We start from the raw sequence: 23,133 nt of genomic DNA, 5'->3' as shown, positions 1-23,133 counted from the left end.
ATTTTTAGCAAACACTTAATAGTGCCACAGCTGCTACACTAGGTCTTTGTGAAAAATATGCGAGGAAATATTAAGGTTATAGACACAGTGCGAGCTAAGACATACAGTACTTTTATGGACAATAATTTAAGGAAACAAAATTATTAAATGTAAACTTTAAAATAAAAATAGCAAAAGATTTATTGTTTTTTTTTTTATTTTACATTACCGAAACAGTTGGTCAATGTGTCCAACTCACTAATGTAAAGGGTTCATTATAAAAGTTTCATTCATTGACTCTTTGATATATATATTTTGTTAGCTTAAACGGGCAGAAGATTCTTCACACTTCGTCCATCGTTCGTTCATTCCCGAGCCAATACGTAAGCGCACTGGCGTAAGAATAACGCGATCTGTCATCGAATAGTAGACGCGAATATCGAAAGAACTAGTAATATCGATAGCGCTCGAGTAGTGTAACGCCATCTATTATCAAATAGTGGAAATACATATCGAAACGACTCGCCCTATCGGGAATGTTCTCTAAAAAAGCGTTGCAGAGATGACATGAAGGCAGTTAGTAATCGGTTCTACTCGAAGCGAAACAGCGAACGTATCACCTGAAGCGAAGCGGAATAAGTGAATTGCGATTGAACGAAATTGAGCGAAAATTCACTTCGGTGAAAGTTTGATTTATCCCGAGCCCCACCGCGTAACAATATAATATACTTATATATATAATAAACATCCAGACAAGGAGCAAACAAACTTGCTCATCACACGAATGTTTGCTCGATGTGGGAATCGAACCCACGACCCCCATCGCAACAGTCAGAACCGTTAACCACTGCACCACCGAGTCAATCAGATTATAAAACCGTTGTATAAATCACAGACATACACTTCAATTTTTGTTTGTTTCATCATAAAAGTAGCTTCAGCCGACTTAACTTAATAGGTGTATGGCACTAATACAGAGAATGAAAAAAAAATCGGCTGTCTGTAAAGTCGGTTTACTGACGATAGTTGAACGTGACGTCATAAGAAAATAGTGATGGAATGGTTTCATTTTTCAATTATCGCAATTATCGTTGCTATAAACAATTGACACCACATTCACTTTTCACTGAACTTCATACTTGACGAAAACATGTAAATGAATTATTGTATAGCAGCTGTCCACGCGGATGCATCGCTCACTCAAGTAGGAGAGAGACAGATGTCGAACGCTGCCGAACGCGGAGGCCGATTGTGCCTCTTTGTCGCTCGTTGCGCGCTCTCGCTTGCGTTTCAAGCCTTAAATGGAACGTCTCAGAGCGAGGTAACGCCGCATAAGTCATGTTTTTTCGTGCGTGCAGCCGGCTCCATCGAATTATAAGACGTTGTCACGTCAAAAAAAAATTTAGCTTCGTTATCGCTTCGCAAACTGTGCTCCGTCTTAATAACGTATTTACATAGGTATGAAAAATGTTGTATTTCATATGTTAGAACGCTTATATTATTACAGTAATCACGCCAGGATTATTACCAGTTAACGTTTGAAATTAGGTCACTTGTTTTTTATTATTTATTAACATGAAGCGATACCGAAGCTATTTCAATACATAAATAAACATGAAGCTTGTAATTAATTACGTCACAAATTTTACTTCGAGTAATTAAAATGGAAGAATTCATCGCTCGTTTATTTTACGACTTGATGTGTCTTGAGATCAAATGCGTAATATGTAAAACTAGAGACCCGCCCTCGCTTCGCTTCGGAAACTGTAATTTATTATTGATTTCTCCACTATTTAATGGATGTTATTATACATATAAACCTTCCTCTTCAATCACTCTATCTATTAAAAAAACCGCATCAAAATCCGTTGCGTAGTTTTAAAGATTTAAGCATACATAGGGATATAGGGACAGAGAAAGCGACTTTGTTTTATACTGTGTAGTGATATTGACCCGGCACATAAATACTGTTGTATTTGTTATAGCGGATATACACGGTTTTACCCGGGTCGTTTTTCATGCTAAAAAGTATTCTATGTCTAAATCTGTAGAGCTAATTTTGATTGAGTATAAAAAAAAACAAAAACACTTTCACTTTTGTTATTTGTGCACAGGTTCTGATTCTTTAATCAGAAACTGTTAAGAGATATAAATATTATCTATACATAATTAGTGTCCCCTCCAGGACTGAACCACGACCGACCGTAGGGGTTTTTTAACGTTCTCGATAGCGTAAAAGTTAACTTCAATTTGTATGGAGTCGGACCGTTTGCTTATGTTTGCCGCTAGGGGCGCTGTTCCCATTGCATACAAATTTGAGTTAACTTTTACGTTATCGAGAACGTTAAAAAACTCGCACTTAGCTCACAGGATTTACAGCCGTGGTATACATGAATTACTTTAAAAACCTCGGAATTAAGGGAACTATCCAACATTATCTTTTTTTCTCTTTTTTTTATTGCTTAGATGTGTGGACGAGCTCACAGCCCTCCTGGTGTTAAGCGGTTACTGGAGCCCATAGACATCTAAGACGTAAATGCGCCACCCACCTTGAGATATAAGTTCTAAGGTCTTAAGTATAGTTACAATGGCTGCCCCACCCTTCAAACCGAAATGCATTACTGCTTCACGGCAGAAATAGGCAGAGTGGTGGTACCTACCCACGCGGACTCACAAAAGGTCCTACCACCAGTAATAGTCACACACTACGTCAATATAATCAATATAAATCATTTTAATTAAACAATATCCGATATTAATTAAAATAAGTGACCTCGATAAAGAAAAATCAATTCGCAACAGGTCAGAAGCGTAACTTACGTAATTCTCTAAGCGCATAACATCATCCTGACGCTTTTAAAAATGCTAATACCGTATTGATATCTTTTGCATAAACCCGTTCTCGAAAGTGGCGTGTCTGATTTAATTAATTCTAAATTATAATTTTATATCGGTTCTGCTGTATTACGAATCGACCTAACCCGACTGACCCTTAATGTTGCAATTGAAATGACATAGTTTCATCTTAAAACGATTTTTTAGAATACAAAAGTAAGACCCAACTTATCAAATCTGTCCAATCTATTCATATGCCACAGAGTTAAGAAGACAACAAACATGTTATATGCTAAAATACAATTGTTTAATTAGAAGCTATGAATAAACAGTATACTAAGTGGTGTTTTTTTCCCTCCTTTTCACTGATAGCCTAGGAGGCTATACCAGCTACGTCCTAGTGAGCTCACGGGCTTTCGGTAGGCGCGGCTTAGCTATGCCCCTGGCATTGCTGAAGTCCATGGGCCGTATGCTCGTCTACCTACAAGGGCAATAAAAGAATTGAAAAAATCTGAGAGAATTTGCTAACACTAGCCCCAACAAGAGCGGTGCTTCGCATAATCTACCACCGGATCGGAATCGTGACCCATTGAGACCGGTATTCAATTACTATAAACTACTAACGAGTTTACTTGATAACGAAGGCTTACCGGAGCCCATGGGCATCACAGCGTGTGCATAATCACCCGCTTGAATCGTCAAGTCTCAATTATATTTTAAACCGCTGTTCAACACTCCAAACTGGAAAGCAAGGCTGCTGCTTGGCAGAATTAGGCGCAGCACCGTGCGATAATACGCAAAATTTACAAGAACGATCATCATCAACAGTCCACTGGATATAAACCTCTTCTGCTAACTGGATATAGGAGACCTCTCTCTTCATTAATAGGTATATAGTCTATTATCGTGTGAGTTCCTGTCATCTTGGTTAAGAATGGTATTTTCACTTCATTCATGACGAATAAGTCTCTTACTAATTTTACATAATAAAAAATAAGCCCTGCTGTGAGTTCGCACGCACTGCCCAGTAACCACTTACCACTAAAAGGCTACTAAACAATCTCTACAACCACAACAAAATAAATAATAGTTTAAAAAAACAAAAAAATACACGCGTTCTGTTACAATAAAATCATTTTTTCTTACACTATTTTTAATTCAAATTTATTAAAATATTTTTTTTATTTTTTAGTTGAATTTTCTATAAAAGCGTATTTTTTTGTTTTTTTAAACTATTATTTATTTTTCATTTTTTAGTTGAATTTCAATTTTTTCAATTTTTTTTTTAATATTGTGTTGTCATTAGTCCAAATTTCGAGTTAATCCGACGTTTTGAAGGGGGTCAAAATCATGTTCAAAGATTCCGTTACAAACTAACATACATATGTATGAGCGTATTAAAAATAAATAATATCTGGACAAAAAATCCAATCACACGTTTTATTTTCTATTTCAGATGAACGAAAACCGAATCATGCCGAACGCGAAACAATAAAATGGCGTTGAAACTGAAATACAAGGACGAGCACGGCGTTGTACAGATCAACATGAGTCCATTGGCCAGTCCCCGCGCGGACGACATCGCCGATCCCAAATTCGACACTATAAACAACAGATTCGGACAATACGACCTCTTCGGGGGGAAATACGACAGTGGAGGGGAGCAACCGTCGCTGTTCCGAAGCCGCTACAACAGTATCGAAGAAGAACTGGCCAACACGCCGTACGCCTTCGCCACGGAACGATCGCTCAGACTAAACACATCCGAGAATCTCGATATAACGATAAAATCGATAAATTCCCCCACGAACGATATAGAAGACGATCGATTCTTTCGTTGCAACGATTACGATTTGTTCGGGCCCCAAATCGATTTGAAAGACGAAGCTTTCACCGTGACCCAGCTGATCCACGCTCAGGATCGATATTTCGATCTGTCTTCTAGGACGTCTGATAGTTCTAAGGGTGTCAGTGCAGTGTCCAGGGATGAAGGGGCGTTTAAAGTACTGCCTACGAGGGTGAAGACATCACCGGCGTATACACCTGTTCCGTGAGTAATATTCAAATATATAAAAAAAAACTTTATAACATAACATGGTATAAGTTATAAATATTTTATGAACAGATATGAGTAAAAGGATTATTTTGATAATATCCTGAAAAGCACCCCACGCTTTTTTTGCAATAAAATCATTTTTTCTTACACTATTTTTAATTCAAATTTATTAAAATTAATTTTCTATTTTTTAGTTGGATTTTCTATAAAAACGTATTTTGTTAGTTTTTTAAACTATTATTTATTCTTAGTGGGCCCTTCTGTATTGTAACTTTTTTACAACCTTCCACTGTTATCTTTAAGATTCTCCAAACAATCCAACAGCAAGGTCAGCGTCGGATAGATTCTTGTACTAGAACCAATAGTTTCATAGTAATATTAAATAGTGTTATTGAAGCGAAGTTAATTTTTTAAACTATTATTTATTTTTCATTTTTTAGTTGAATATCAATTTTTTCAATTTTTTTTTCAATATTGAATTGTCATCGGTCCTTAATAGTTATACCAAATTTCGAGTTAATTCGACGTTTTGAAGGGGGTCAAAATCATGTTCAAAGATTCCGTTACAAACATACATACGTCTGAAGCTAATAAAAGCGTATTAAAAACTTTATAACAATCTTTCCTATTATTCAATTGATTCCGAAATAATTTTATTAGTATTGGAGGATAACCAATAAAAAAAATGCAAATAATATGTGCTTAATTTGTACTCTAAAATTTATTTTATAAATTAAATAGTGACAACTAAGCTGTTTAAAAGTTAATTTGATATGATGATTAAAATTAGTTTTCGATGCATATTTCTAAAAACGATTATGATTAATTTTAAACACGCTTAAAAGCTACGGAAAATGAAATGGATTACGAAATAAATTGATAATGAAACAAATAGTCGAAATTATTACCATTTAAGTAACTGATTAACTAAAAGAAATAAATTTTAAGCTTTGGAGTATTTGTTGTTGTTGCCGCGCAGATGGGAACTAATTTCGCTCATAAAAATAGAAAAATCTATAACTTTTTATATAATACATATAATAATACCACACAAAGCGTCCTTTAGAAAACTGAAAAGAATTAACGCCTTAATTTAGCTAATATCCATTTTTGTAACTTCCAAAAAAAATCTAAATAAAAATATTGAAGAGATTCACGTAACTTAAAACAATTTTATATCTGCTTCTTGCTTCGGTTTCCTCAATACTGAGGGTCGTGACCACCTCCTCGCAACAAGAGATTAGATTTTCTTTATTATTCCGATATTTAGAAATATGAAACTTAAATTTCTCTTTCCTTTATAAACTTACAGGTAGGATATATCGTGAGTTTATTCGGGCAGTTGTATCCTGCCTATTTGTACTAAAGCTAACACAAGTTGCACTTTAAATTATAAATACTTAATCAATATATCTTTTTTGCATGAAAAAAAAAACGCTTTTTCATTTTCAAGGTCACGATATACCAAGGAGTTTATTGTCAAAAATTCTGATTTTAACCACAAAAAAAATATACTTTTCAAACACAATAATCACTTTACATACTTATGTACATACATTACGTATATGAGTGCCTAAAGATTTATTACTTTGTCAAGAAAATATAGATGTAAAAGAAGAAATTTTTCAAATAAAAAACCAGCCGGGACGGAGCCAAAGATAATCGAGAACATTGCATTTATTCCCACGCAACACCAAAATTGGTACACAGCTATATGTAGTCATGTATGTATAAACCTGCAATTGCCGTTTATGTACAGACTATATGATCGTGCTTCGATTTTTTAACGAAATCTGACACATTGTTTAGTAAAGTACCTATTATTTTGGTGTTATGAAAACTTATAGTTATACGGATACCGAACTGACGTACTATCGAATGTTAAAAAGGCGCTCAATTTATAAATGTAGACATCAGAACGAGGGCCTCATCACCCCCTTAAAACTTGACGCAAAAATCTCTATTACATTACATCTGTGCCAATTTTTCAAACTGAGTCCTACAAAAATTGTTGTGGCAAATCTAAGCACTAAGGTAACTATTTAAGACGCTTGGCGACCTTTAAAAAATTATAATAATTAGATAACAGTATTACGCATAGAGCTCTAAACAACAATAGAAAGGGCTAATGCGCTTGATATTGTCTCTAAATAGTCGTTGGAGTACTTTTGATGGTAGAGTTTGAATCCCGGAATAATCACGTCACTTACTAAGAAAACACTGAGTGTAATATTTATTGTAATATTATTCCTTGGGTGTGGCCCTGATAGTACTCATGTCCTTTGATCCTATTGTTAGCTGAAAGGCAAAGAAATCATGACAAAAACTACTATTATAAGATTTATTTTGATATTATTGAGATTTGATTTATTATAAGAATTATTTTTAAGATACTAGCTGACCCGGCACACTTCGTAGTGCCTCAATCGATAAATAAAATACCTAAATGTTTGTATAAAATAAACTTGAAACAAACAAAAGGAATCCGTCCGACGGGGGACACATCAAAGGAAAAACAAAATTGTTATTTTTATTTAATTCCGAGCATTTACATATTTTAAATCTTCTCTGGACTTCCACAAATCATTCAAGACCAAAATTAGCCACGGTCCAGCCATTCTCGAGTTTTAGCGAGACTAACGAACAGCAATTCCTTTTTATATATATAGATTATAAGATTTATAAGTATATTTTAAAACACAAACACGAATACAATTCTGAAGAAGAAATTTAGTCCATAAATAGTGGACTTAACGCTTCCGTGGAGACGAGATCTTAGTAATATTATTTAAGATGAGCTCATCATACGTCACGAGAAAGTTAGGTGGATTTATTAATACTAGAGGTCCCGCAGTAGTCGAAATTCGACTATAATTAATTGGAATTGTATGTTTGTACACTATTATGATTGTATTTTATACTTCTATAATCACAAATTTCGCCAAGACTACACTATAAAAATATTTACAAAAACAAACAATATTTAATCTATTCTCAATTTGACAACAGACGTCAAGAACAAAAGTTTGACAATAAATAGTCGTGTATGTAATAATAGTGCGTGTGTGCGTTAAATACATGGTATGTAGTGTGTGTAATGTTTTCTTTATTGATTTAATGTATATTTTATGCATTATTTAAAAAAAATATTAGCATTGTGCATATTCTCTATAAGTGTGGAAAATTTCATACTCCTCCGTCCGCGCAATTTTCGTAAAAAGGGATACAAAGTTTTTGCTTCACGTATTAATATATAGATGACTACTACTTATATACGTACCACGCGGCGAGCATAGTTCAAAATCGTCTCGTACGATAAAAATATTTTCACTTTAAAATATAATTTTAGAATCGTCCGTCATCACGAAATCTGTTAAAAATTTAAAACCCCGGCAATACTACATAATAATATAATTAGAAAAAAAAACTCGAAATCAAACCATACAAAAAAGGTTTAAATAGTTTTTATGAATCGCGATAATCGAAGAAGAAGCACTATTTTATATAGTACCTAGTTTGTTAGTCAAAAAAGAATTAGGTGTATTTTAATAGCGTTGAAAATAAAATTAAAATAATTTGCTAAACTCGTCTTTTCAGTTAATTTTACGCCACATTATCGTTTTTAGGTGAAGTTCATAAATTCTATTCAGAATATTTGAATGAATCTAGTTAGAAAGTTAAATGGAACTCTCATTGTTATTGGATTATATACTTTTCTATTAAATATCATAATTTACTGGTTAAGTAGATCTTTATTTGTATTAGAAGGTAACAACACCTATTTCTTATTAAATCAGGTGGGATGTAAAAATTTTAATAATTTATACCACCATCTTGCTTACTACTCCCGTGAAGCAGTTAATGGGTTTCGGTTTGAAGGGTAGGACATCCGTTGTATTGTAAAAACGGAGACTTAGAAGACATATCTTATGATGAGTGAGGGCATGAACGTGATTGATGTCTATGAGCTCCGATGACCAGGCAGCATCAGACAAGCTATAAGCTTCTCCCATCTTAGCAAATAAGAAAAGCATATCACATGATAACTAAATCGAAACAAATATTCAATTAATGCTGGAAAAACAAGTCTTGCTATTCTTAATGTAATCTCGTTCCCGACCCTGCGGACAGAATGGAAAGCAATCGACGTCGCCCAAAACACGCCATTCAAACCCGTCGCTTGCGACGAAGGGCTCGACGAGTAAATTAACTCACAAACACAGCCCACTGAGTTTCTCGCCCGATCTTCTCAGTGGGTCGCGTTTCAGATCCGGTGGTAGATTCTGCGAAGCACGGCTCTTACTAAGATTGGTGTTAGCAACGTCGTCAGGTTTGAGCCTCGTGAGCTCACCTACTACTTAAGGTTACGCTGAAATAGCCTCTCAAGGCTATCAGCATACGTAGAAAAAAAATGTAATTCTGCGGAGATATACTTCTGTTACATCTATTGTGTTATGCATATATCTATCGACTACACAATCGGTGTGCTTAGTGAGAGTTTTTTAACATTCTCGATAGCGTAAAAGTTAACTCTAATTTGTTTGCAGTTGGAATAACGCCTCTACCGGGAAACGAATGTAAACATTCCAACTCCATACAAATTTGAGTTAACTTTTATTCGATTGAAGAGTTAAAAAACTCGCGCTAAGCACACTGTTATTATATATAGAACCAGAATGCATGCTGGACTAATATCTGGACGGTGGTAAACACCGCTATCACGCACTACGAACCCGAAATGTTATATAATAAACCGACGTGCGATAAGGCTGCAGATTTCTTAATACTACAATCTGCTATAACACAATTCAATGCCTAAATTCTAGATCAATCTAGACGTAACAATGACATAACCATTCAAGGCGATTCGGTCTCTGGTCAGTGGAAAGCCGACTCGCATTATCGTTCGGAAATGACTCGACAAACTATTTACATTTGATTACTTGAAGTGTTGATGATGATCTTTTTCTTTCTGATCATCGATGTGTTAATAGATCGATGGCTGAGCCTTTGCTTGCCCACCTGTCCTGGTGAAACTGGAAAGGCCTTCGGGCCATCAGTAATCTGTCAATCATACAAAAAAAAAGATCGATGTTTCTGATGTAGTCATAGGTAACGCGTAAGAAGCCCTTTATTTCCTTCAGCAGATGTTAATGATTGTAACGTCCGGGTTTTCTGCTAGATTTCTACTGTTCTTGTGTTTCTTCTTCTTTGTGGGTATCACTTTTGACAGAGTGGTCATGGTCATCACTTCGGGTGCTTGTGGCAAGCTTCTCTTCTCTGATGAGAGGAAGGCCCTCTTGCATTCATGTAATGAGCAATTTACTGTCGCTTTTATTTGGTTCGCCGCATAGGCGATCTTCCTCGTGGCCTCAATCTGTTCTATGATAGTTACTGCTTTATTTGTAATATTACTATTAGAACAAGTGAAAATAAGATCGATTCTAAGCTCTTTTGCTGTCTAAATAAAGAAATTTATTTTAATTTTATCTACAATCTTGAAGGCCAATAGACATGATAATGGTTTACAAATTAGTGTCAATACGTCCGCCAATTATTCATATTTTTATTTATTTAATTAATAAAAGCTTAAAGTAATATTTTATTGCTCTCCTCTTGAGACAACTTGAACACGGCATGTATAATAATATTCATTTTTGTATAATTCTCGAATCCTTATGCGTTAAATATACAAGCTACCATTTTAGTCGAATCAAAAGTCGATGACTTTGCGAGCTACATAACGTTATGTTAATCATAATACTGAGCTCAGATATATATGGATATTATTTAATGACGTTGAGTCATACAACTTCGTTGTTATATGTACTGACATATTATCGTTGCTTAGAAAAAAACCACATAATTTGCAAAGGCAATTCATAACTATCACAACTAATGTTAATCATAATAGTCTTTTGGGTACCTATTCATATTACGTAAGTAAGAAAACGTAGCCAAAGTAGATCATAACATAATAATATGAATCCGAGCTCGGAATGTCAACATTTAATTACAATCTATACTATAGACTAAACTACTACTATATACTAAACTATACTGAGACCCTTAGAACTTATATCTCAAGGTGAGTGGCGCATTTACGTTGTGGATGTTATGGGCTCCAGTAACCACTTAACAGCAGGTGGGCTGTGAGCCCGTCAACTCATCTAAGCAATAAAAAAAAAAAAATTAAAAAAAAAAAGAAAAACTCACATACGAATAATTTTCAAGAAAATTTCCGACAAAATTTCTTCTATAGTTATTATTTCTTTTAAGTTACCAAAAATGATTAGAATTTTCGAGAATTTTTGACAAACGAATATGAATCTAAATATATAAAAGTCGATGTGTGTATGCATGCTCTTTATGACTTCGAAATGGCTCGATCGATTGCGACGTAATTTTCAGAAAATCATTGGCCTAGCGGGTGATCCTCTAAAGTTCGGTAGCGGTCGAACCAAAGTCAATTCATAGAGCACCCAGCAAAACGTGTCGGGTTTGACTACAAATAACACTATATTTATCGTAAAAATAGCGCTAATCTCATTTAGTATTCTAGAGATTGTTTGCATTCTCTTGACATATATATGGTGTTGAAAACCTACGCAGCTGAAGACAGCGGAGTTGGTTTTTTTTCCTACCTAAACTGATAGCCTTGAGAGGCTATTTCAGCGTAACCTTAACTAGTAGGTGAGCTCACGGGGCTTAAACCTGACGACGTTGCGAACACGAACCGTAGCAAGAGCCGTGTTTCGCAGAATCTACCACCGGATCGGAAACGCGACCCACTGAGAAGATCCGTCGAGAAACTCAGTGGGCTGTGTCTGTGGGTTAATTTACTCGTCGAGCCCTTCGCAAGCGACGGGACGGATTTGGAATATTAATCTGTCAGGTACATTACTGTTTTCACTGTATGGGTCCGTAGAAAATATGTTACTGGTGCGTAATATATATCCACGCTGTTAGGTACCACCCTGTCGCTTATGCTTACTGTGAATCAGTGAAGGGTTCCTCTAGGCTGGGCTATTTTAACACAATTTGTACTAGCTACTTTCTTTATATCTTCTTCTCATATAATATATGGTCTTCTCTTCTTACTTTTTAATACGCTTTTATTAGCTTCAGGCTTCAGACGTATGTATGTTAGTATATAACGGAATCTTTAACATGATTTTGACCCCCTTCAAAACGTCAGCTTAACTCGAAAATTGGTATACTTATTAAGGACCGATGACAATTCAATATTAGAAAATAAAATTAGAAAAAATATTGAAAATAGAAGGAAAAAAAAAAGCGTTTTTCAACGCTATTTTTAACAATAAAATCACTTTTTCCTACGCTATTTTTAATTCAAATCTATTAAAATTAACTTTCTATTTTTTAGTTGGATTTTCTATAAAAGCGTATTTCGTTAGTTTTTTTAAACTATTATTTATTCTTCGTAGGCCCTTCTGTATTGTAACTTTTTTGTTCATTTCTACTACCTTCCACTGTTATCTTTAAGATTCTCCGAACAATCCAACAGCAGGGTCAGCGTCGGATGGATTCCTAATGTTTTTGTACTAGAATCAATAGTTTCATAGTAATATTAAATAGTGTAATTGAAGCGACCGTCATTGTGAATCTTAAATGGAGCGTGCTGCATTATAAAATGACCTTTAATGCTTAAAAAATTACCATCGTTTTTGCTTGTGTAATATTACTACTTCCTTAAACAAAACATTTTACTATTCAGTTACCTTGAATATACTTTAGAATTATTTCGAACACGAGTAGATCTGACATCTAAAACTAACGTCTCGCCGAGGGTCCTTATACTGAGGGCGATGGCAGAGATGTGCTCCGCACTAAGCGCTTAACTTTCCACTCTGCCTTTTCATGAGTTCTGTCTCATGCGAGGTTTGGAAGTTGGTTGTTGAGCGACAGGAGGTTTTAGTCAGTTCGACTCCGACATGCCCCGCCCTCCATTCCCCAGTGGAGGGCGGAAGTCCGGCGATTTCCTCCTGACCAAAAAAAAAAAGGTCCTTATACTATACTACTATATGAAATGATCAGTTCTGTACTGATCCTGAGCTCTTCTCATATATTCATCAGAAAGGCTCCTAACGGATTCATCATCAGATCCAATAACCCTTGCATTAGACGTCTTCAGTTCTAACACTAGAAGCAGGCTTAGGGACCCCAGTAATCGTACTCTTCGAACTTGACGTGCAACCTAACCTAAACATCAGCCCGCTGAGTTTTTCGCCGGATCTTCTCAGCGGGTCGCAATTCCGATCCGGTAGTAGATTCATTCACGAAGCAGCTAAGGGTTAATTTTCTCGTCGAGCCCTTCGCAAGCGACGGGTTCGGCGAGAACGGTGACCGGTGCTTGAGGTACCTAAAAGCACCGTTAATGGAACAGGAGGATCCGTAATGACGTGATCCGGAGAGGATTCCGCAGCTCAGTATAAATCCCGATCTCTATTTGTACACAAACAAACTACGCCACAAATTACCCGCAATCTAAAATCATATGATTACAAGTGCAAGAAGTGGTTTTTATTTAATTCAAATAAAAAATCTCATTGTCGTCACGGCTTTAGTTAGTTCTGACTGAACCAAGGTCTCAATGTCAAACCGATTCTACACGGTGAGATGTAAGTTAGACAAGCTATTTATGAAAATTTATATTATTGTCTTTAAGATAGGTAGTAAAAATCATATTCATAGTCATTCAGAGTTAACTCTATAATTTAGCTTGACGCTATAGTTCCTCTCGTCAATTAATTCAAATCAGATTCAGATTGCTTCGAAACTTTTAAATAGTTTAATTAATTAAACTAAAAAGAGAAATTCTTTTAAAATAACATTTAGGTTGTGTTTACTAAAAATAATACACCATAATATTGTCATTGATAGCAGAAGCCATAAATTAATTATACTAATATTAAAGTACTTATAATGAACGTCACGCCATCTTGTGTTCAAGGTTTAGATAAAAAAGTATATTCGACGGAGCGTACAGTTTATAATAGTACCTAATTTGTATTAAAATTTGTGTTTTTATTGTAATTCATTGCGTAAAAAGTATACTTATTCGCTGTTGTTATTTATTATATCAGATAATACGCAGTGTTGCTTATTTCTAACGTAGTCAACAGATGTTCTTATGCCAATATGCATAACACACAATATAGTTGGACTAAACAAAAGACAAAAATCTTTTTGGGACATTTAGTCATTACAGTAGCATTAAATTGATTTATATCAAATGTAGATCTAATGCCGAACAAAAACCAAATTTCACTAAACTGTTTTGCACGGCGCGTGATGTAATTAATGCAATTAAAAATCTTTTTTTATGTTTGAGTAGTTACTGGTGGCCAGAAGGCCTTTCCAGTTTTACCAGGGCAGATGGGCGAGCCAAGGCCCAGCCAGGAGGGGTGAGGTTTGCTAACAGCTACCCGAGCACCTCCAAAAGAGATCTAACGACTCAAGAGTAGCTGTTTCACGAATGAATCTACTACCGGATCGGAATCGCGACCCGCTGAGAAGATCCGGCGAGAAACTCAGCGCGCTGATGCTTAGGTTAGGTTGCACGTCGAACTCTTTGTCTTTGAATTAAAAATCTATTAACTCGTGGTGTCAATGGCATCGTGCGGCGTGGGGGCGACCCCAGCTACCTCTGTCTTACATTACGTGCTCAGTAAATGACCTTGCTAAAAGTACTTACGCTTTCATTGCACTAAGCTAAGAGACGAGCTCACTGTCCAAGAACTGCCAGTGACTGAAGGCACTATACGACTTTCTTTAACGAGGTGATTAACCACTTACGGAAAGAATGAAGATAATTTTGTCAAAGTTTAATCTTGACTAGCGGTCCCGCAGTAGTCGAAATTCGACTATAATTAATTGAAATTATAAGTTTCAACATTATTGTGGTCCTATTGTTACAGATTTCGCCAAGACTAAACTATAGACAAATACTCGTAATATTAAAGATAAACAATACTAACCTATTCTCAATTTGACTACAGACTTTAAGCAATAACAACAGTTTGACAATAAACAAAGAGTATATATGTGGGTGTCAAATACACGGTAGTGTGTGTAATGTTTTCTTTATTGATTTAATGTGTCTTTATTGCATAATTTAAAAAAAAAATTTGCATTGTACACTTCTTCTCTATATTCTCTATAAGTGTGGGAAATTTCATACTCCTCCGTCCGCGCAATTTTCGTAAAAAGGGATACAAAGTTATTGCTTCACGTATTAATATATAGACTAGAGGTCCCGCAGTAGTCGACTATAATTAATTGGAATTGTAAGTTTGTTGTACCTACACTATTGATTGTATTTTATACTTCTATAATCACAAATGTCGCCAAGGATACACTATAAAAAATATTAATAAAGACAAACAATATTTAATCTATTCTCAATTTGACAACAGACGTCAAGAACAAAAGTTTGACAATAAATAGTATGCATGCGTGTGTGCGTCAAATACATGGTAGTAGTGTCTGTAATGTTCTTTTTATTGATTTATTGTATTTTTTATGCATAATTTTTATAAAATATGAGCATTCTACACATCTCCTCTATATTCTCTATAAGTGTGGAAAATTTCATACTCCTCCGTCCGCGCAATTTTCGTAAAAAGGGATACAAAGTTTTCGCTTCACGTATTAATATATAGATTAGGCAACGTTTGGAAACTGTGTTCTTAAAACGCTCTAGTCCCTATAGAAAGATACCAAATAAAGACATTCTAACAGCGGATATTACAAAATAAAAATCAAGGAATCGGCTATTTTTAAATTTGAAACGGCATTAAGAGACCAACGCGCCGCTCCTTCGAACACTCAAACCTATTTTAAAACAACTAAATTCGTCTAATGTATTCAAGAGTTCGAAATTGATGGTTTTATCTCAAGACACGTTGTTATACAATTGTTGTAGTTACGTAAAACTAATTGGATGTTGTTAAGAAATTATTCGACTCCGCCTAAGTTTATCTTCAGCGTTTGTGTAGTATTTTATTTTATGACTGGCGAGGGCAAATGATTCATTGGCCCTGGATGCAAGTGGTTACTGTTACTGATTGGAAATCCTGGGAACTTTTTGTCACAACCAAGCTGATGATTATTTTCAAATATAATTAGATCTGATAACAGCGTCAGAATGCTCTTTCGAAAAAATGGTGTGACACGATAACCCTCTTGTCGTGGCTGCCTTTATGTATAACCGACCCAGACGACCGGGCAATGCACCGTCGCCCTAAACACGTTATTTTGAGTCCTCCCGATGAACTGTCAGTGCTTTTAAGCTCTCCAGTTTTACCAGGGTAGGTGGGCGAGCAAGGGCTCAACCAGGAGGGGTGGGATTTGCTAACAGCTACCCAAGCGCCTCAAAGGAGACCTAACAACTCAAGAGTAGCTGCTTCGCGAATGAATCTGCCACCGGATGGGAATCGCGACCAACTGAGAATATCCGGCGAGGAAGCACTGCTAGTGCTAGGGTAGATGCTGATAAAGTCGTCCAGGCGGAGCCTTGCGAACCTATACATTGGGCCAAGCCAGAATAACCCCATGAGTTTACTCTTACTTGACTATTAATTCAAGAAAAAGGAATTTTTTTTTTATGAACTATGATATTTTTTGTGTTTGTAAATTTTATTTTTAATGTGGATTATAATAATAAAATGCAAATCATAGAACCGAAAATGACGAAGTAAAAGTAACACCAATCGTAGAAATAGATAAGTTCCTCCCTATGGCACGTTACGTTGGATATGCTACTGAAGATATAACCTAAGGAGGATTGACGTCAGACTGGTGGTGGATAACTCATGCCAAATCCCTATGCAGTATGATAAGAGGACATGTTGCTCTGAAGAAGAAATATTAAAGAAACTATTATCTGATAATGTGTCTTCTGTGCTCATTTTGCACTACGTTCAATTAGTGCGGAGCCTATATCTAAATGATCATTTTCCAATCCTCTCTGGATATAAACTTCTGTCACTTAATCACTGGTCGATCCAGAAGTCAGAAACTCCGATTAGGTAATTTGGCCTATTATGTGAAACGCTATCATAAAAGAACAAAAACACACTTGCGAAATTTCGTGACCCGATATAATCAAAGATTTTGAGCAAATAAAACTAGACGTTGTAAGCACCCGACGCGACAAAGCAGAACTACAAAAAACCGATATTGGCGACTTGTTTAGTTACAACATAAAGGCCGCAAGTGTAATTCGCGGCGACGACAATGATTTTAAACGTATTTTTTTTGGTATGATTTTAAGAAAATTGATACATATATGCGCCATTAGCAATATGGTCGTCATAAGCTAACTAGCGGGAGACTGACTGTGAGTAGGTCATCCAGAGACTGGCCATTGCGCCCAAACTGAGGGGAGGCCAATCTCCAATAGTAGACGACTTATAATCGCAATCAAACTCTATGAGTTCCTCCCGAGCGCCATGTGCTTTATCAGGAGTCAAGGGCCTGTCCATAACTATGTCATTGTCATCGTAACTGAAGTCAGTAAAAACATTTTTTGGCCTGTCAATATATTGAATATGCTATATTTTGTAGGCGTCAGATCCCTTGTGTTTCGGCTCTTTAATATTTTTTGTGAAGTGAAATAAAATCCAATGCACCAGTGGGAGGTGAATTAACCTGGCACAAGTAAAAGGCGACCTTCATACTCGAAGATGCATATAAAGCCGCCCACAGACATTTCGCAACGATCAGTTTTTGATTGTATATTAATGAGTTTGTATGACTAGATTTATGATGACTAATCACAGTTTAAAACAAATTTTAACTGGATAATCTTCGGTTTGTTATTTGTCTCTTTTCAACGTTCAATATACTCTGAGAACGTAGTTCAAAGTTGTTCGAGAAATCAAATGTAGGACAAGAAAGTTTGCCGTTCGTATCGCAGCATGGTTTGATGCCCAGTGACCACGGAGCGAAGCGGTACTTCACGCCTGGTCAAAGACTGGTGCTCCATAAAGCAATGGTCGGACCTCGCGTGGAAAACCACTGCTATATCCGAACAAAGGCTAACAAGTATGAGATTATTTTCATGCAGAAGATAATCCGAATTTTGAACGACAAATCTTTATTTTTGGTTTTATTTTCCCATGGTTTTTTTTATTGCTTAGCTGGGCGGACGAGCTCACAGCCCACCTGGCGTTAAATGGTTACTGGAGCCCATAGACTTTACGACGTAAATGCACCACCCACCTTGAGATATAAGTTCTAAGGTCTCAGGTAGTTACAACGGCTGCTCTACCCTTCAAACCGAAACGCATTATTGCTTCACGGCAGAAATAGGCAGGGCGGTAGTACCTACCGGCACGGACTCACAAGAGGTCCTGCCACCAGTAAACCTTAGTCACCCGTGGCCGCGGAAACTGTCAAGTATTCTAAACGTCGCCAATAGCGTAAAAGTTTTAGTGGAAAATTTCAAGGGTAATCAAGGGAATTTTCATTGAGTTCAAGATATTCGATTAGCTTCAAAATTTGTATCCGTATCAAGGAATGACGACAATAGCGCACGGGTAGGTACCACCGCCCTGCCTATTTCTGCCGTGAAGCAGTAATGCGTTTCGGTTTGAAGGCTGGGGCAGCCGTTGTAACACCGTCGTAACTATACTTGAGACCTTAAAACTCATATCTCAAGGTGGGTGGCGCATTTACATTGTAGATGTCTATGGGCTCCAGTAATCACTTAACACCAGGTGGGCTGTGAGCTCGTCCACCCATCTAAGCAATAAAAAAATGTAACAATTTGATTACTTAGGTTATCCTGATAAGTATAAATAGGACAAACATTTTTTTAATTGCCTTTGTATGCAAACCGGCCCGCATGATGGTGAATGGTTACCGTCGCTCATGGACATCAGCAATGCCAGGGGCAAAGCCAAGCTGCTGTCTTGTCTTGCCTGATTGTCAATTCTGTTTGCTATTTAACCGTGTTTTTTAGTTTTTAAACCACAATTTATTTAGATTGAGGTGCGTCCTATAGCTAAACAAACACGGCACGGAGATAATTTGTGGAAATGAAAACAATAGAGACGCCGTGGGATGTTTGGTGGATGCGTATTGCGACACGGAGTCACACCTCAATCTATGCCTTTTCACGCACGGGTGGGCTGTAATGTAATTTCAAACGTAGGTTTTGCGGAGATGTACTTCTGTTACATCCATTGTGTCATGCATATATCTATCGACTACATGATCAGTGTGTTTAGTGAGAGTATTTTAACGTTCTCGATAGCGTAAAAGTTAACTCTAATTTGTATGCAGTTGGAACAGCGCCCCTAGCGGCAAACGTAGGCAAACGTTCGAAACGAAAAAAAATGAGCGACGGTAAGTTAAAAAAAAAAAACTAGCTAATGAGTTTGTTTCACGAATTTTTCTGTAAACTGTGATCTTTTGAGACTCAACCACGACATGAGAACCCTCTCATCGAAGCCGTTGGAAACTACATACCCGATCCTGTAGACCGAATGGTAAACCGTCGACGTCGCCCAAAGCACGTCATTACGGATCCTCCTGATCCGTTAACGGTGCTTTTAGGCACCACAAGCACCGGTCAACGTCTTCATCGAACCTGTCGCTTGCGACGAAGGGCTCGACGAGCGAACTAACCCACAGACACAGCCCACTGAGTTTCTCGCCGGATCTTCTCAGTGGTCGCGTTTCCGATCCGGTGGTAGATTCTGCGAAGCACTGCTCTTGCTAGGGTCAGTGTTAGCAACTCTCCGGTTGAGCCCCGCGAGCTCACCTACAAACGTTAGGGTGAAGCTGAAATAGCCTCTCAAGGCTATCAGCATAGGTAGGAAAAAAAAAAAGACTCAACCAGTATGTTTTGTTAACATTTGAGTTCAAGTTAAATGATCTTGTACTTGTATTTTGTGGTGTTTCGAGAGTTTTCTGTCGATTCAACTTTCTTCGCAGCTTTATTATTAGCACATGCTGTTCTAACCACAAATCCGACATTGGTTTCTATTTGAAAATTCTAAGATAGGAGAAATTTCACTATGCTCGTTCTGGGTTAAGCGACATTTACTATGATCAGAAAATTGATGTATGATTTATTTTATGCTCTACGAAGATGTGATGAGATCAAAACTAATAATATCTAATATATTTTTGGACGACTCGTCTCAAATGCCCAATTATTATCAAATGAGTGGCATACCGATTTACTCGTCAAATTCAATTGCAAAAACTAAATTTTAACAAATTGGAAATTTATCGTGTTTTTTTGCGTAATTTTATACCATTAAAAACGTTTTTTCTCTAAATAGCTGGCACACGGCCCAACTAGATGTAAGTGGCTACTACCACCACTCAACTTGGGACGTGAATCTGTAATCTCAATATCATTTTATAGCAACTAACCTACCCTTAAACTTGATCACTTGCAACGGCTTTGCGTTGAGATTACTGGTGGTAGGACCTCTTGGGGGTAGGTAGCGCGGGTAAGTACCACTACCCTGCCTATTTCGCCCGTGAAGCAGTAATGCGTTTCAGTTTGAAGGGTGGGGTAGCCGTTGTAACTATACTGAGACCTTATATCTTATATAGAAATTATATCTCAAGGTGGGCAAGGTGGGCAAGGCGGCGGCATTTACGTTGTAGATGTCTCTGGACTCCGGTAACCAGTTAACACCAGGTGGGCCGTGAGCTCGTCCACCCGCCTATGCAATAAAAAATAAAAAAGAGCTTAAGATTGTTGTAACTACTGCAATAAAAAATAAAAAAGAGCTTAAGATTGTTGTAACTACTTAAGTGGGTTTACGATACACGTTGTCATCAGTCAATAACCATGGTTAAAATGTTTCGGGTTAAATTGTTATTACCATATGTTATACCTTGTTTGTTTGGACGTCGGGTGCAGGGGAGTCGTTTAGTAGGTGGGCCCTAAAATTCCTTGGGCCCGCGGTCTGCTCTCAACACCTGCAGATCTTTGAGTCTCACATAACCCGCGCGCCCCCTAGGCGCGGGGACCTCGTAGGAGGTTCGGTCCCCGGCCCGAAAAAAAAAAATACCTTGTTTGTGGAAATCGCTCGGGAACAATATTAAGGTTACGTACACATACAATGTCTACACATTTTTAAACAATCACAGTTGAACCAATGGTAATTTTTATTTATTTTATTGCTTAGATGGGTGGACGAGCTCACAGCCCACCTGGTGTTAAGTGGTTACTGGAGCCCATAGACATCCACAACGTAAATGCGCCACCCACCTTGAGATACAAGTTCTAAGGTCTCATGTATAGTTACAACGGCTGCCCCACCCTTCAAACCGAAACGCATTACTGCTTCACGACAGAAATAGGCAGGGTGGTGGTACCCACCCGCGCGGACTCACAAGAGGTCCTACCACCAGTAATTACGCAAATTATAATTTTGCGGGTTTCATTTTTATTACACGATGTTATTCCTTCACCGTGGAAGTCAATCGTGAACATTTGTTAAATACGTATTGCATTAGAAAAATTGGTACCCGCCTGCGGGATTCGAACACCGGTGCATCGCTTCAACACGAATGCACCGGACGTCTTATCCGTTAGGCCACGACGACTTCGGTAAGAGTAAAGTGTAATAAACAAATCCGCGTGTGCACTTTAAGCGCATTCTTGTTATTTCTATTGGTCATTACACCGAGCCACCTCCCGGACGAACCAAAGTTTCAACCTAATTTCTTAATAGCTCTAAGTAATTATCGAATTGTACAACAACAATTTGCTGGCGAGACGCTATAATATAACAGAAACAGAACAACGCGCCTGCTTTAATTATGTGCTTTGCGGTTTAGTTAAAACTGCTTTTGTGTATGGCCCAAGGCACAAGAGATCCGCGTTGTTTTGCTATTAAGGGTTACTGGAACCCATAGACATCCACAACGTAAATGCGCCACCCACCTTGAGATATAAGTTCTAATATCTCAGTATAGTTACAACGGCTGCCCCGCCCTTCAAACCGAAAACCATTACTGCTTCACGGACTCACAAGAGGTCCTACCACCAGAAAATGTTATTCATGTGTTAATTCAAGCACGCTTTTTTAAGCTTGCTTTTTTCAGTTTTTGATCTGTATGTGTTATTACTAGATGAGGAGACGAGCTCACGACCCGCCTGGTGGAAAACGATTAGCGAAACTTGCAGTATCTGTCTACATTGCCTGTCTACCTTTGCCCTTGCAGGTTTACGGGCATACGGCCATATGATGTTGAGCGGTTACCGTCACCCATGGACTTCAGCAATACCAAGAGCAGAGCTGAGTCGCTGCCAGCCTTAAATGCTTGGTAATTTGGCTGGACTAACCATGTAACTGGAACACACAATTTACAGCAGTCAATGACATGATGGACACGTCCTTATCTTATCATGCTAGTCTTGTACTTATACCAGTATGTAGGGTCGGTGCAAGATATCTTATTTTTCCATTCAGAAGTACGTCAACTCTGCTCTCACGCCCATCTCTCGCATATCTTCTTTCACACATCAAGTCCTTTTCATCAATAGTATCATCAGGAACGCAGATTTCGAAAGTTGAATGAATTCGACAGTTAAAATCTCCGTTAAGAAAAGTTGTAAGAAAATGTTTATTAATATAATATTTATTTACAATTTAAACAAATTAACATCTCGAACCTGAGAATGAGTAATGAAATTTAAATTTTAAATACTTGCTTAAATCAAATGCTATTCGCAAAGTTCTTGCCCAAGATTATTGTTACGTCACAGTGTAAAATCTGTGTGCTTAGAGCGAGTTTTTTAACTTTATCCATAGCGTAAAAGTTAACTGAAATTTGTATGCAGCTGGAACAGCGCCCCTAGTGGCAAACATAAGCAAACGTTCCAACTCCATACAAATTTTAGTTTTACGCTATCGAGAACGTTAAAAATCTCGTATTAAGCACACTGAGTAGAGATTGCATCTGAAGTTTTTCCACTTCCCTGAAACGGTCGTGTCATATATGACGCGGCTGTTCAATTCCATTCTGTCCACAGGACACTTCCCGAGAATTTGGAAATTGGGCAAGGTTATCGCCTACAAACCCGGCAAGGACAGGAGAAATCCCTCCAGTTACCGTCCGATCACGCTGCTGTCGCACTTTCTTGCACATTATAATTTATAGATTGAATGCAAACATGCCCGAAGTGCGCTGGAGGTGGTCCGAATAAGAAGCTACATTTTTTAAACTCTTTTAAACGCTTTAATATTATTGGCAAAAACACG

The 23,133-nt window shown here is 37.3% G+C and overlaps 1 protein-coding gene and 1 non-coding gene across 2 annotated transcripts in view; one reads left to right on the top strand and one right to left on the bottom strand.

Moving 5' to 3' along the window:
- The first annotated feature begins 4,279 nt into the window (after positions 1-4,279).
- Positions 4,280-23,133, top strand: part of LOC101743920 (protein stum) — a 51,311-nt gene continuing 32,457 nt past the window's right edge. Inside the window, exon 1 of the mRNA XM_004923714.5 lies at positions 4,280-4,864. Coding sequence (XP_004923771.3) covers positions 4,311-4,864 — 554 coding nt within the window. The 5' untranslated portion in view covers positions 4,280-4,310. The remainder of the gene's footprint in view (positions 4,865-23,133) is intronic.
- Positions 22,687-22,781, bottom strand: Mir2807a-6 (microRNA mir-2807a-6). The gene has a single exon (NR_107417.1). It is a non-coding gene; the product is annotated as a microRNA mir-2807a-6 (primary transcript).

This window comes from Bombyx mori, chromosome 24 (genome assembly GCF_030269925.1).
Source record: "Bombyx mori chromosome 24, ASM3026992v2".
In the NCBI taxonomy this organism is placed as follows: domain Eukaryota; kingdom Metazoa; phylum Arthropoda; class Insecta; order Lepidoptera; family Bombycidae; genus Bombyx; species Bombyx mori.
This window is presented reverse-complemented; position numbering and strand designations above follow the sequence as displayed.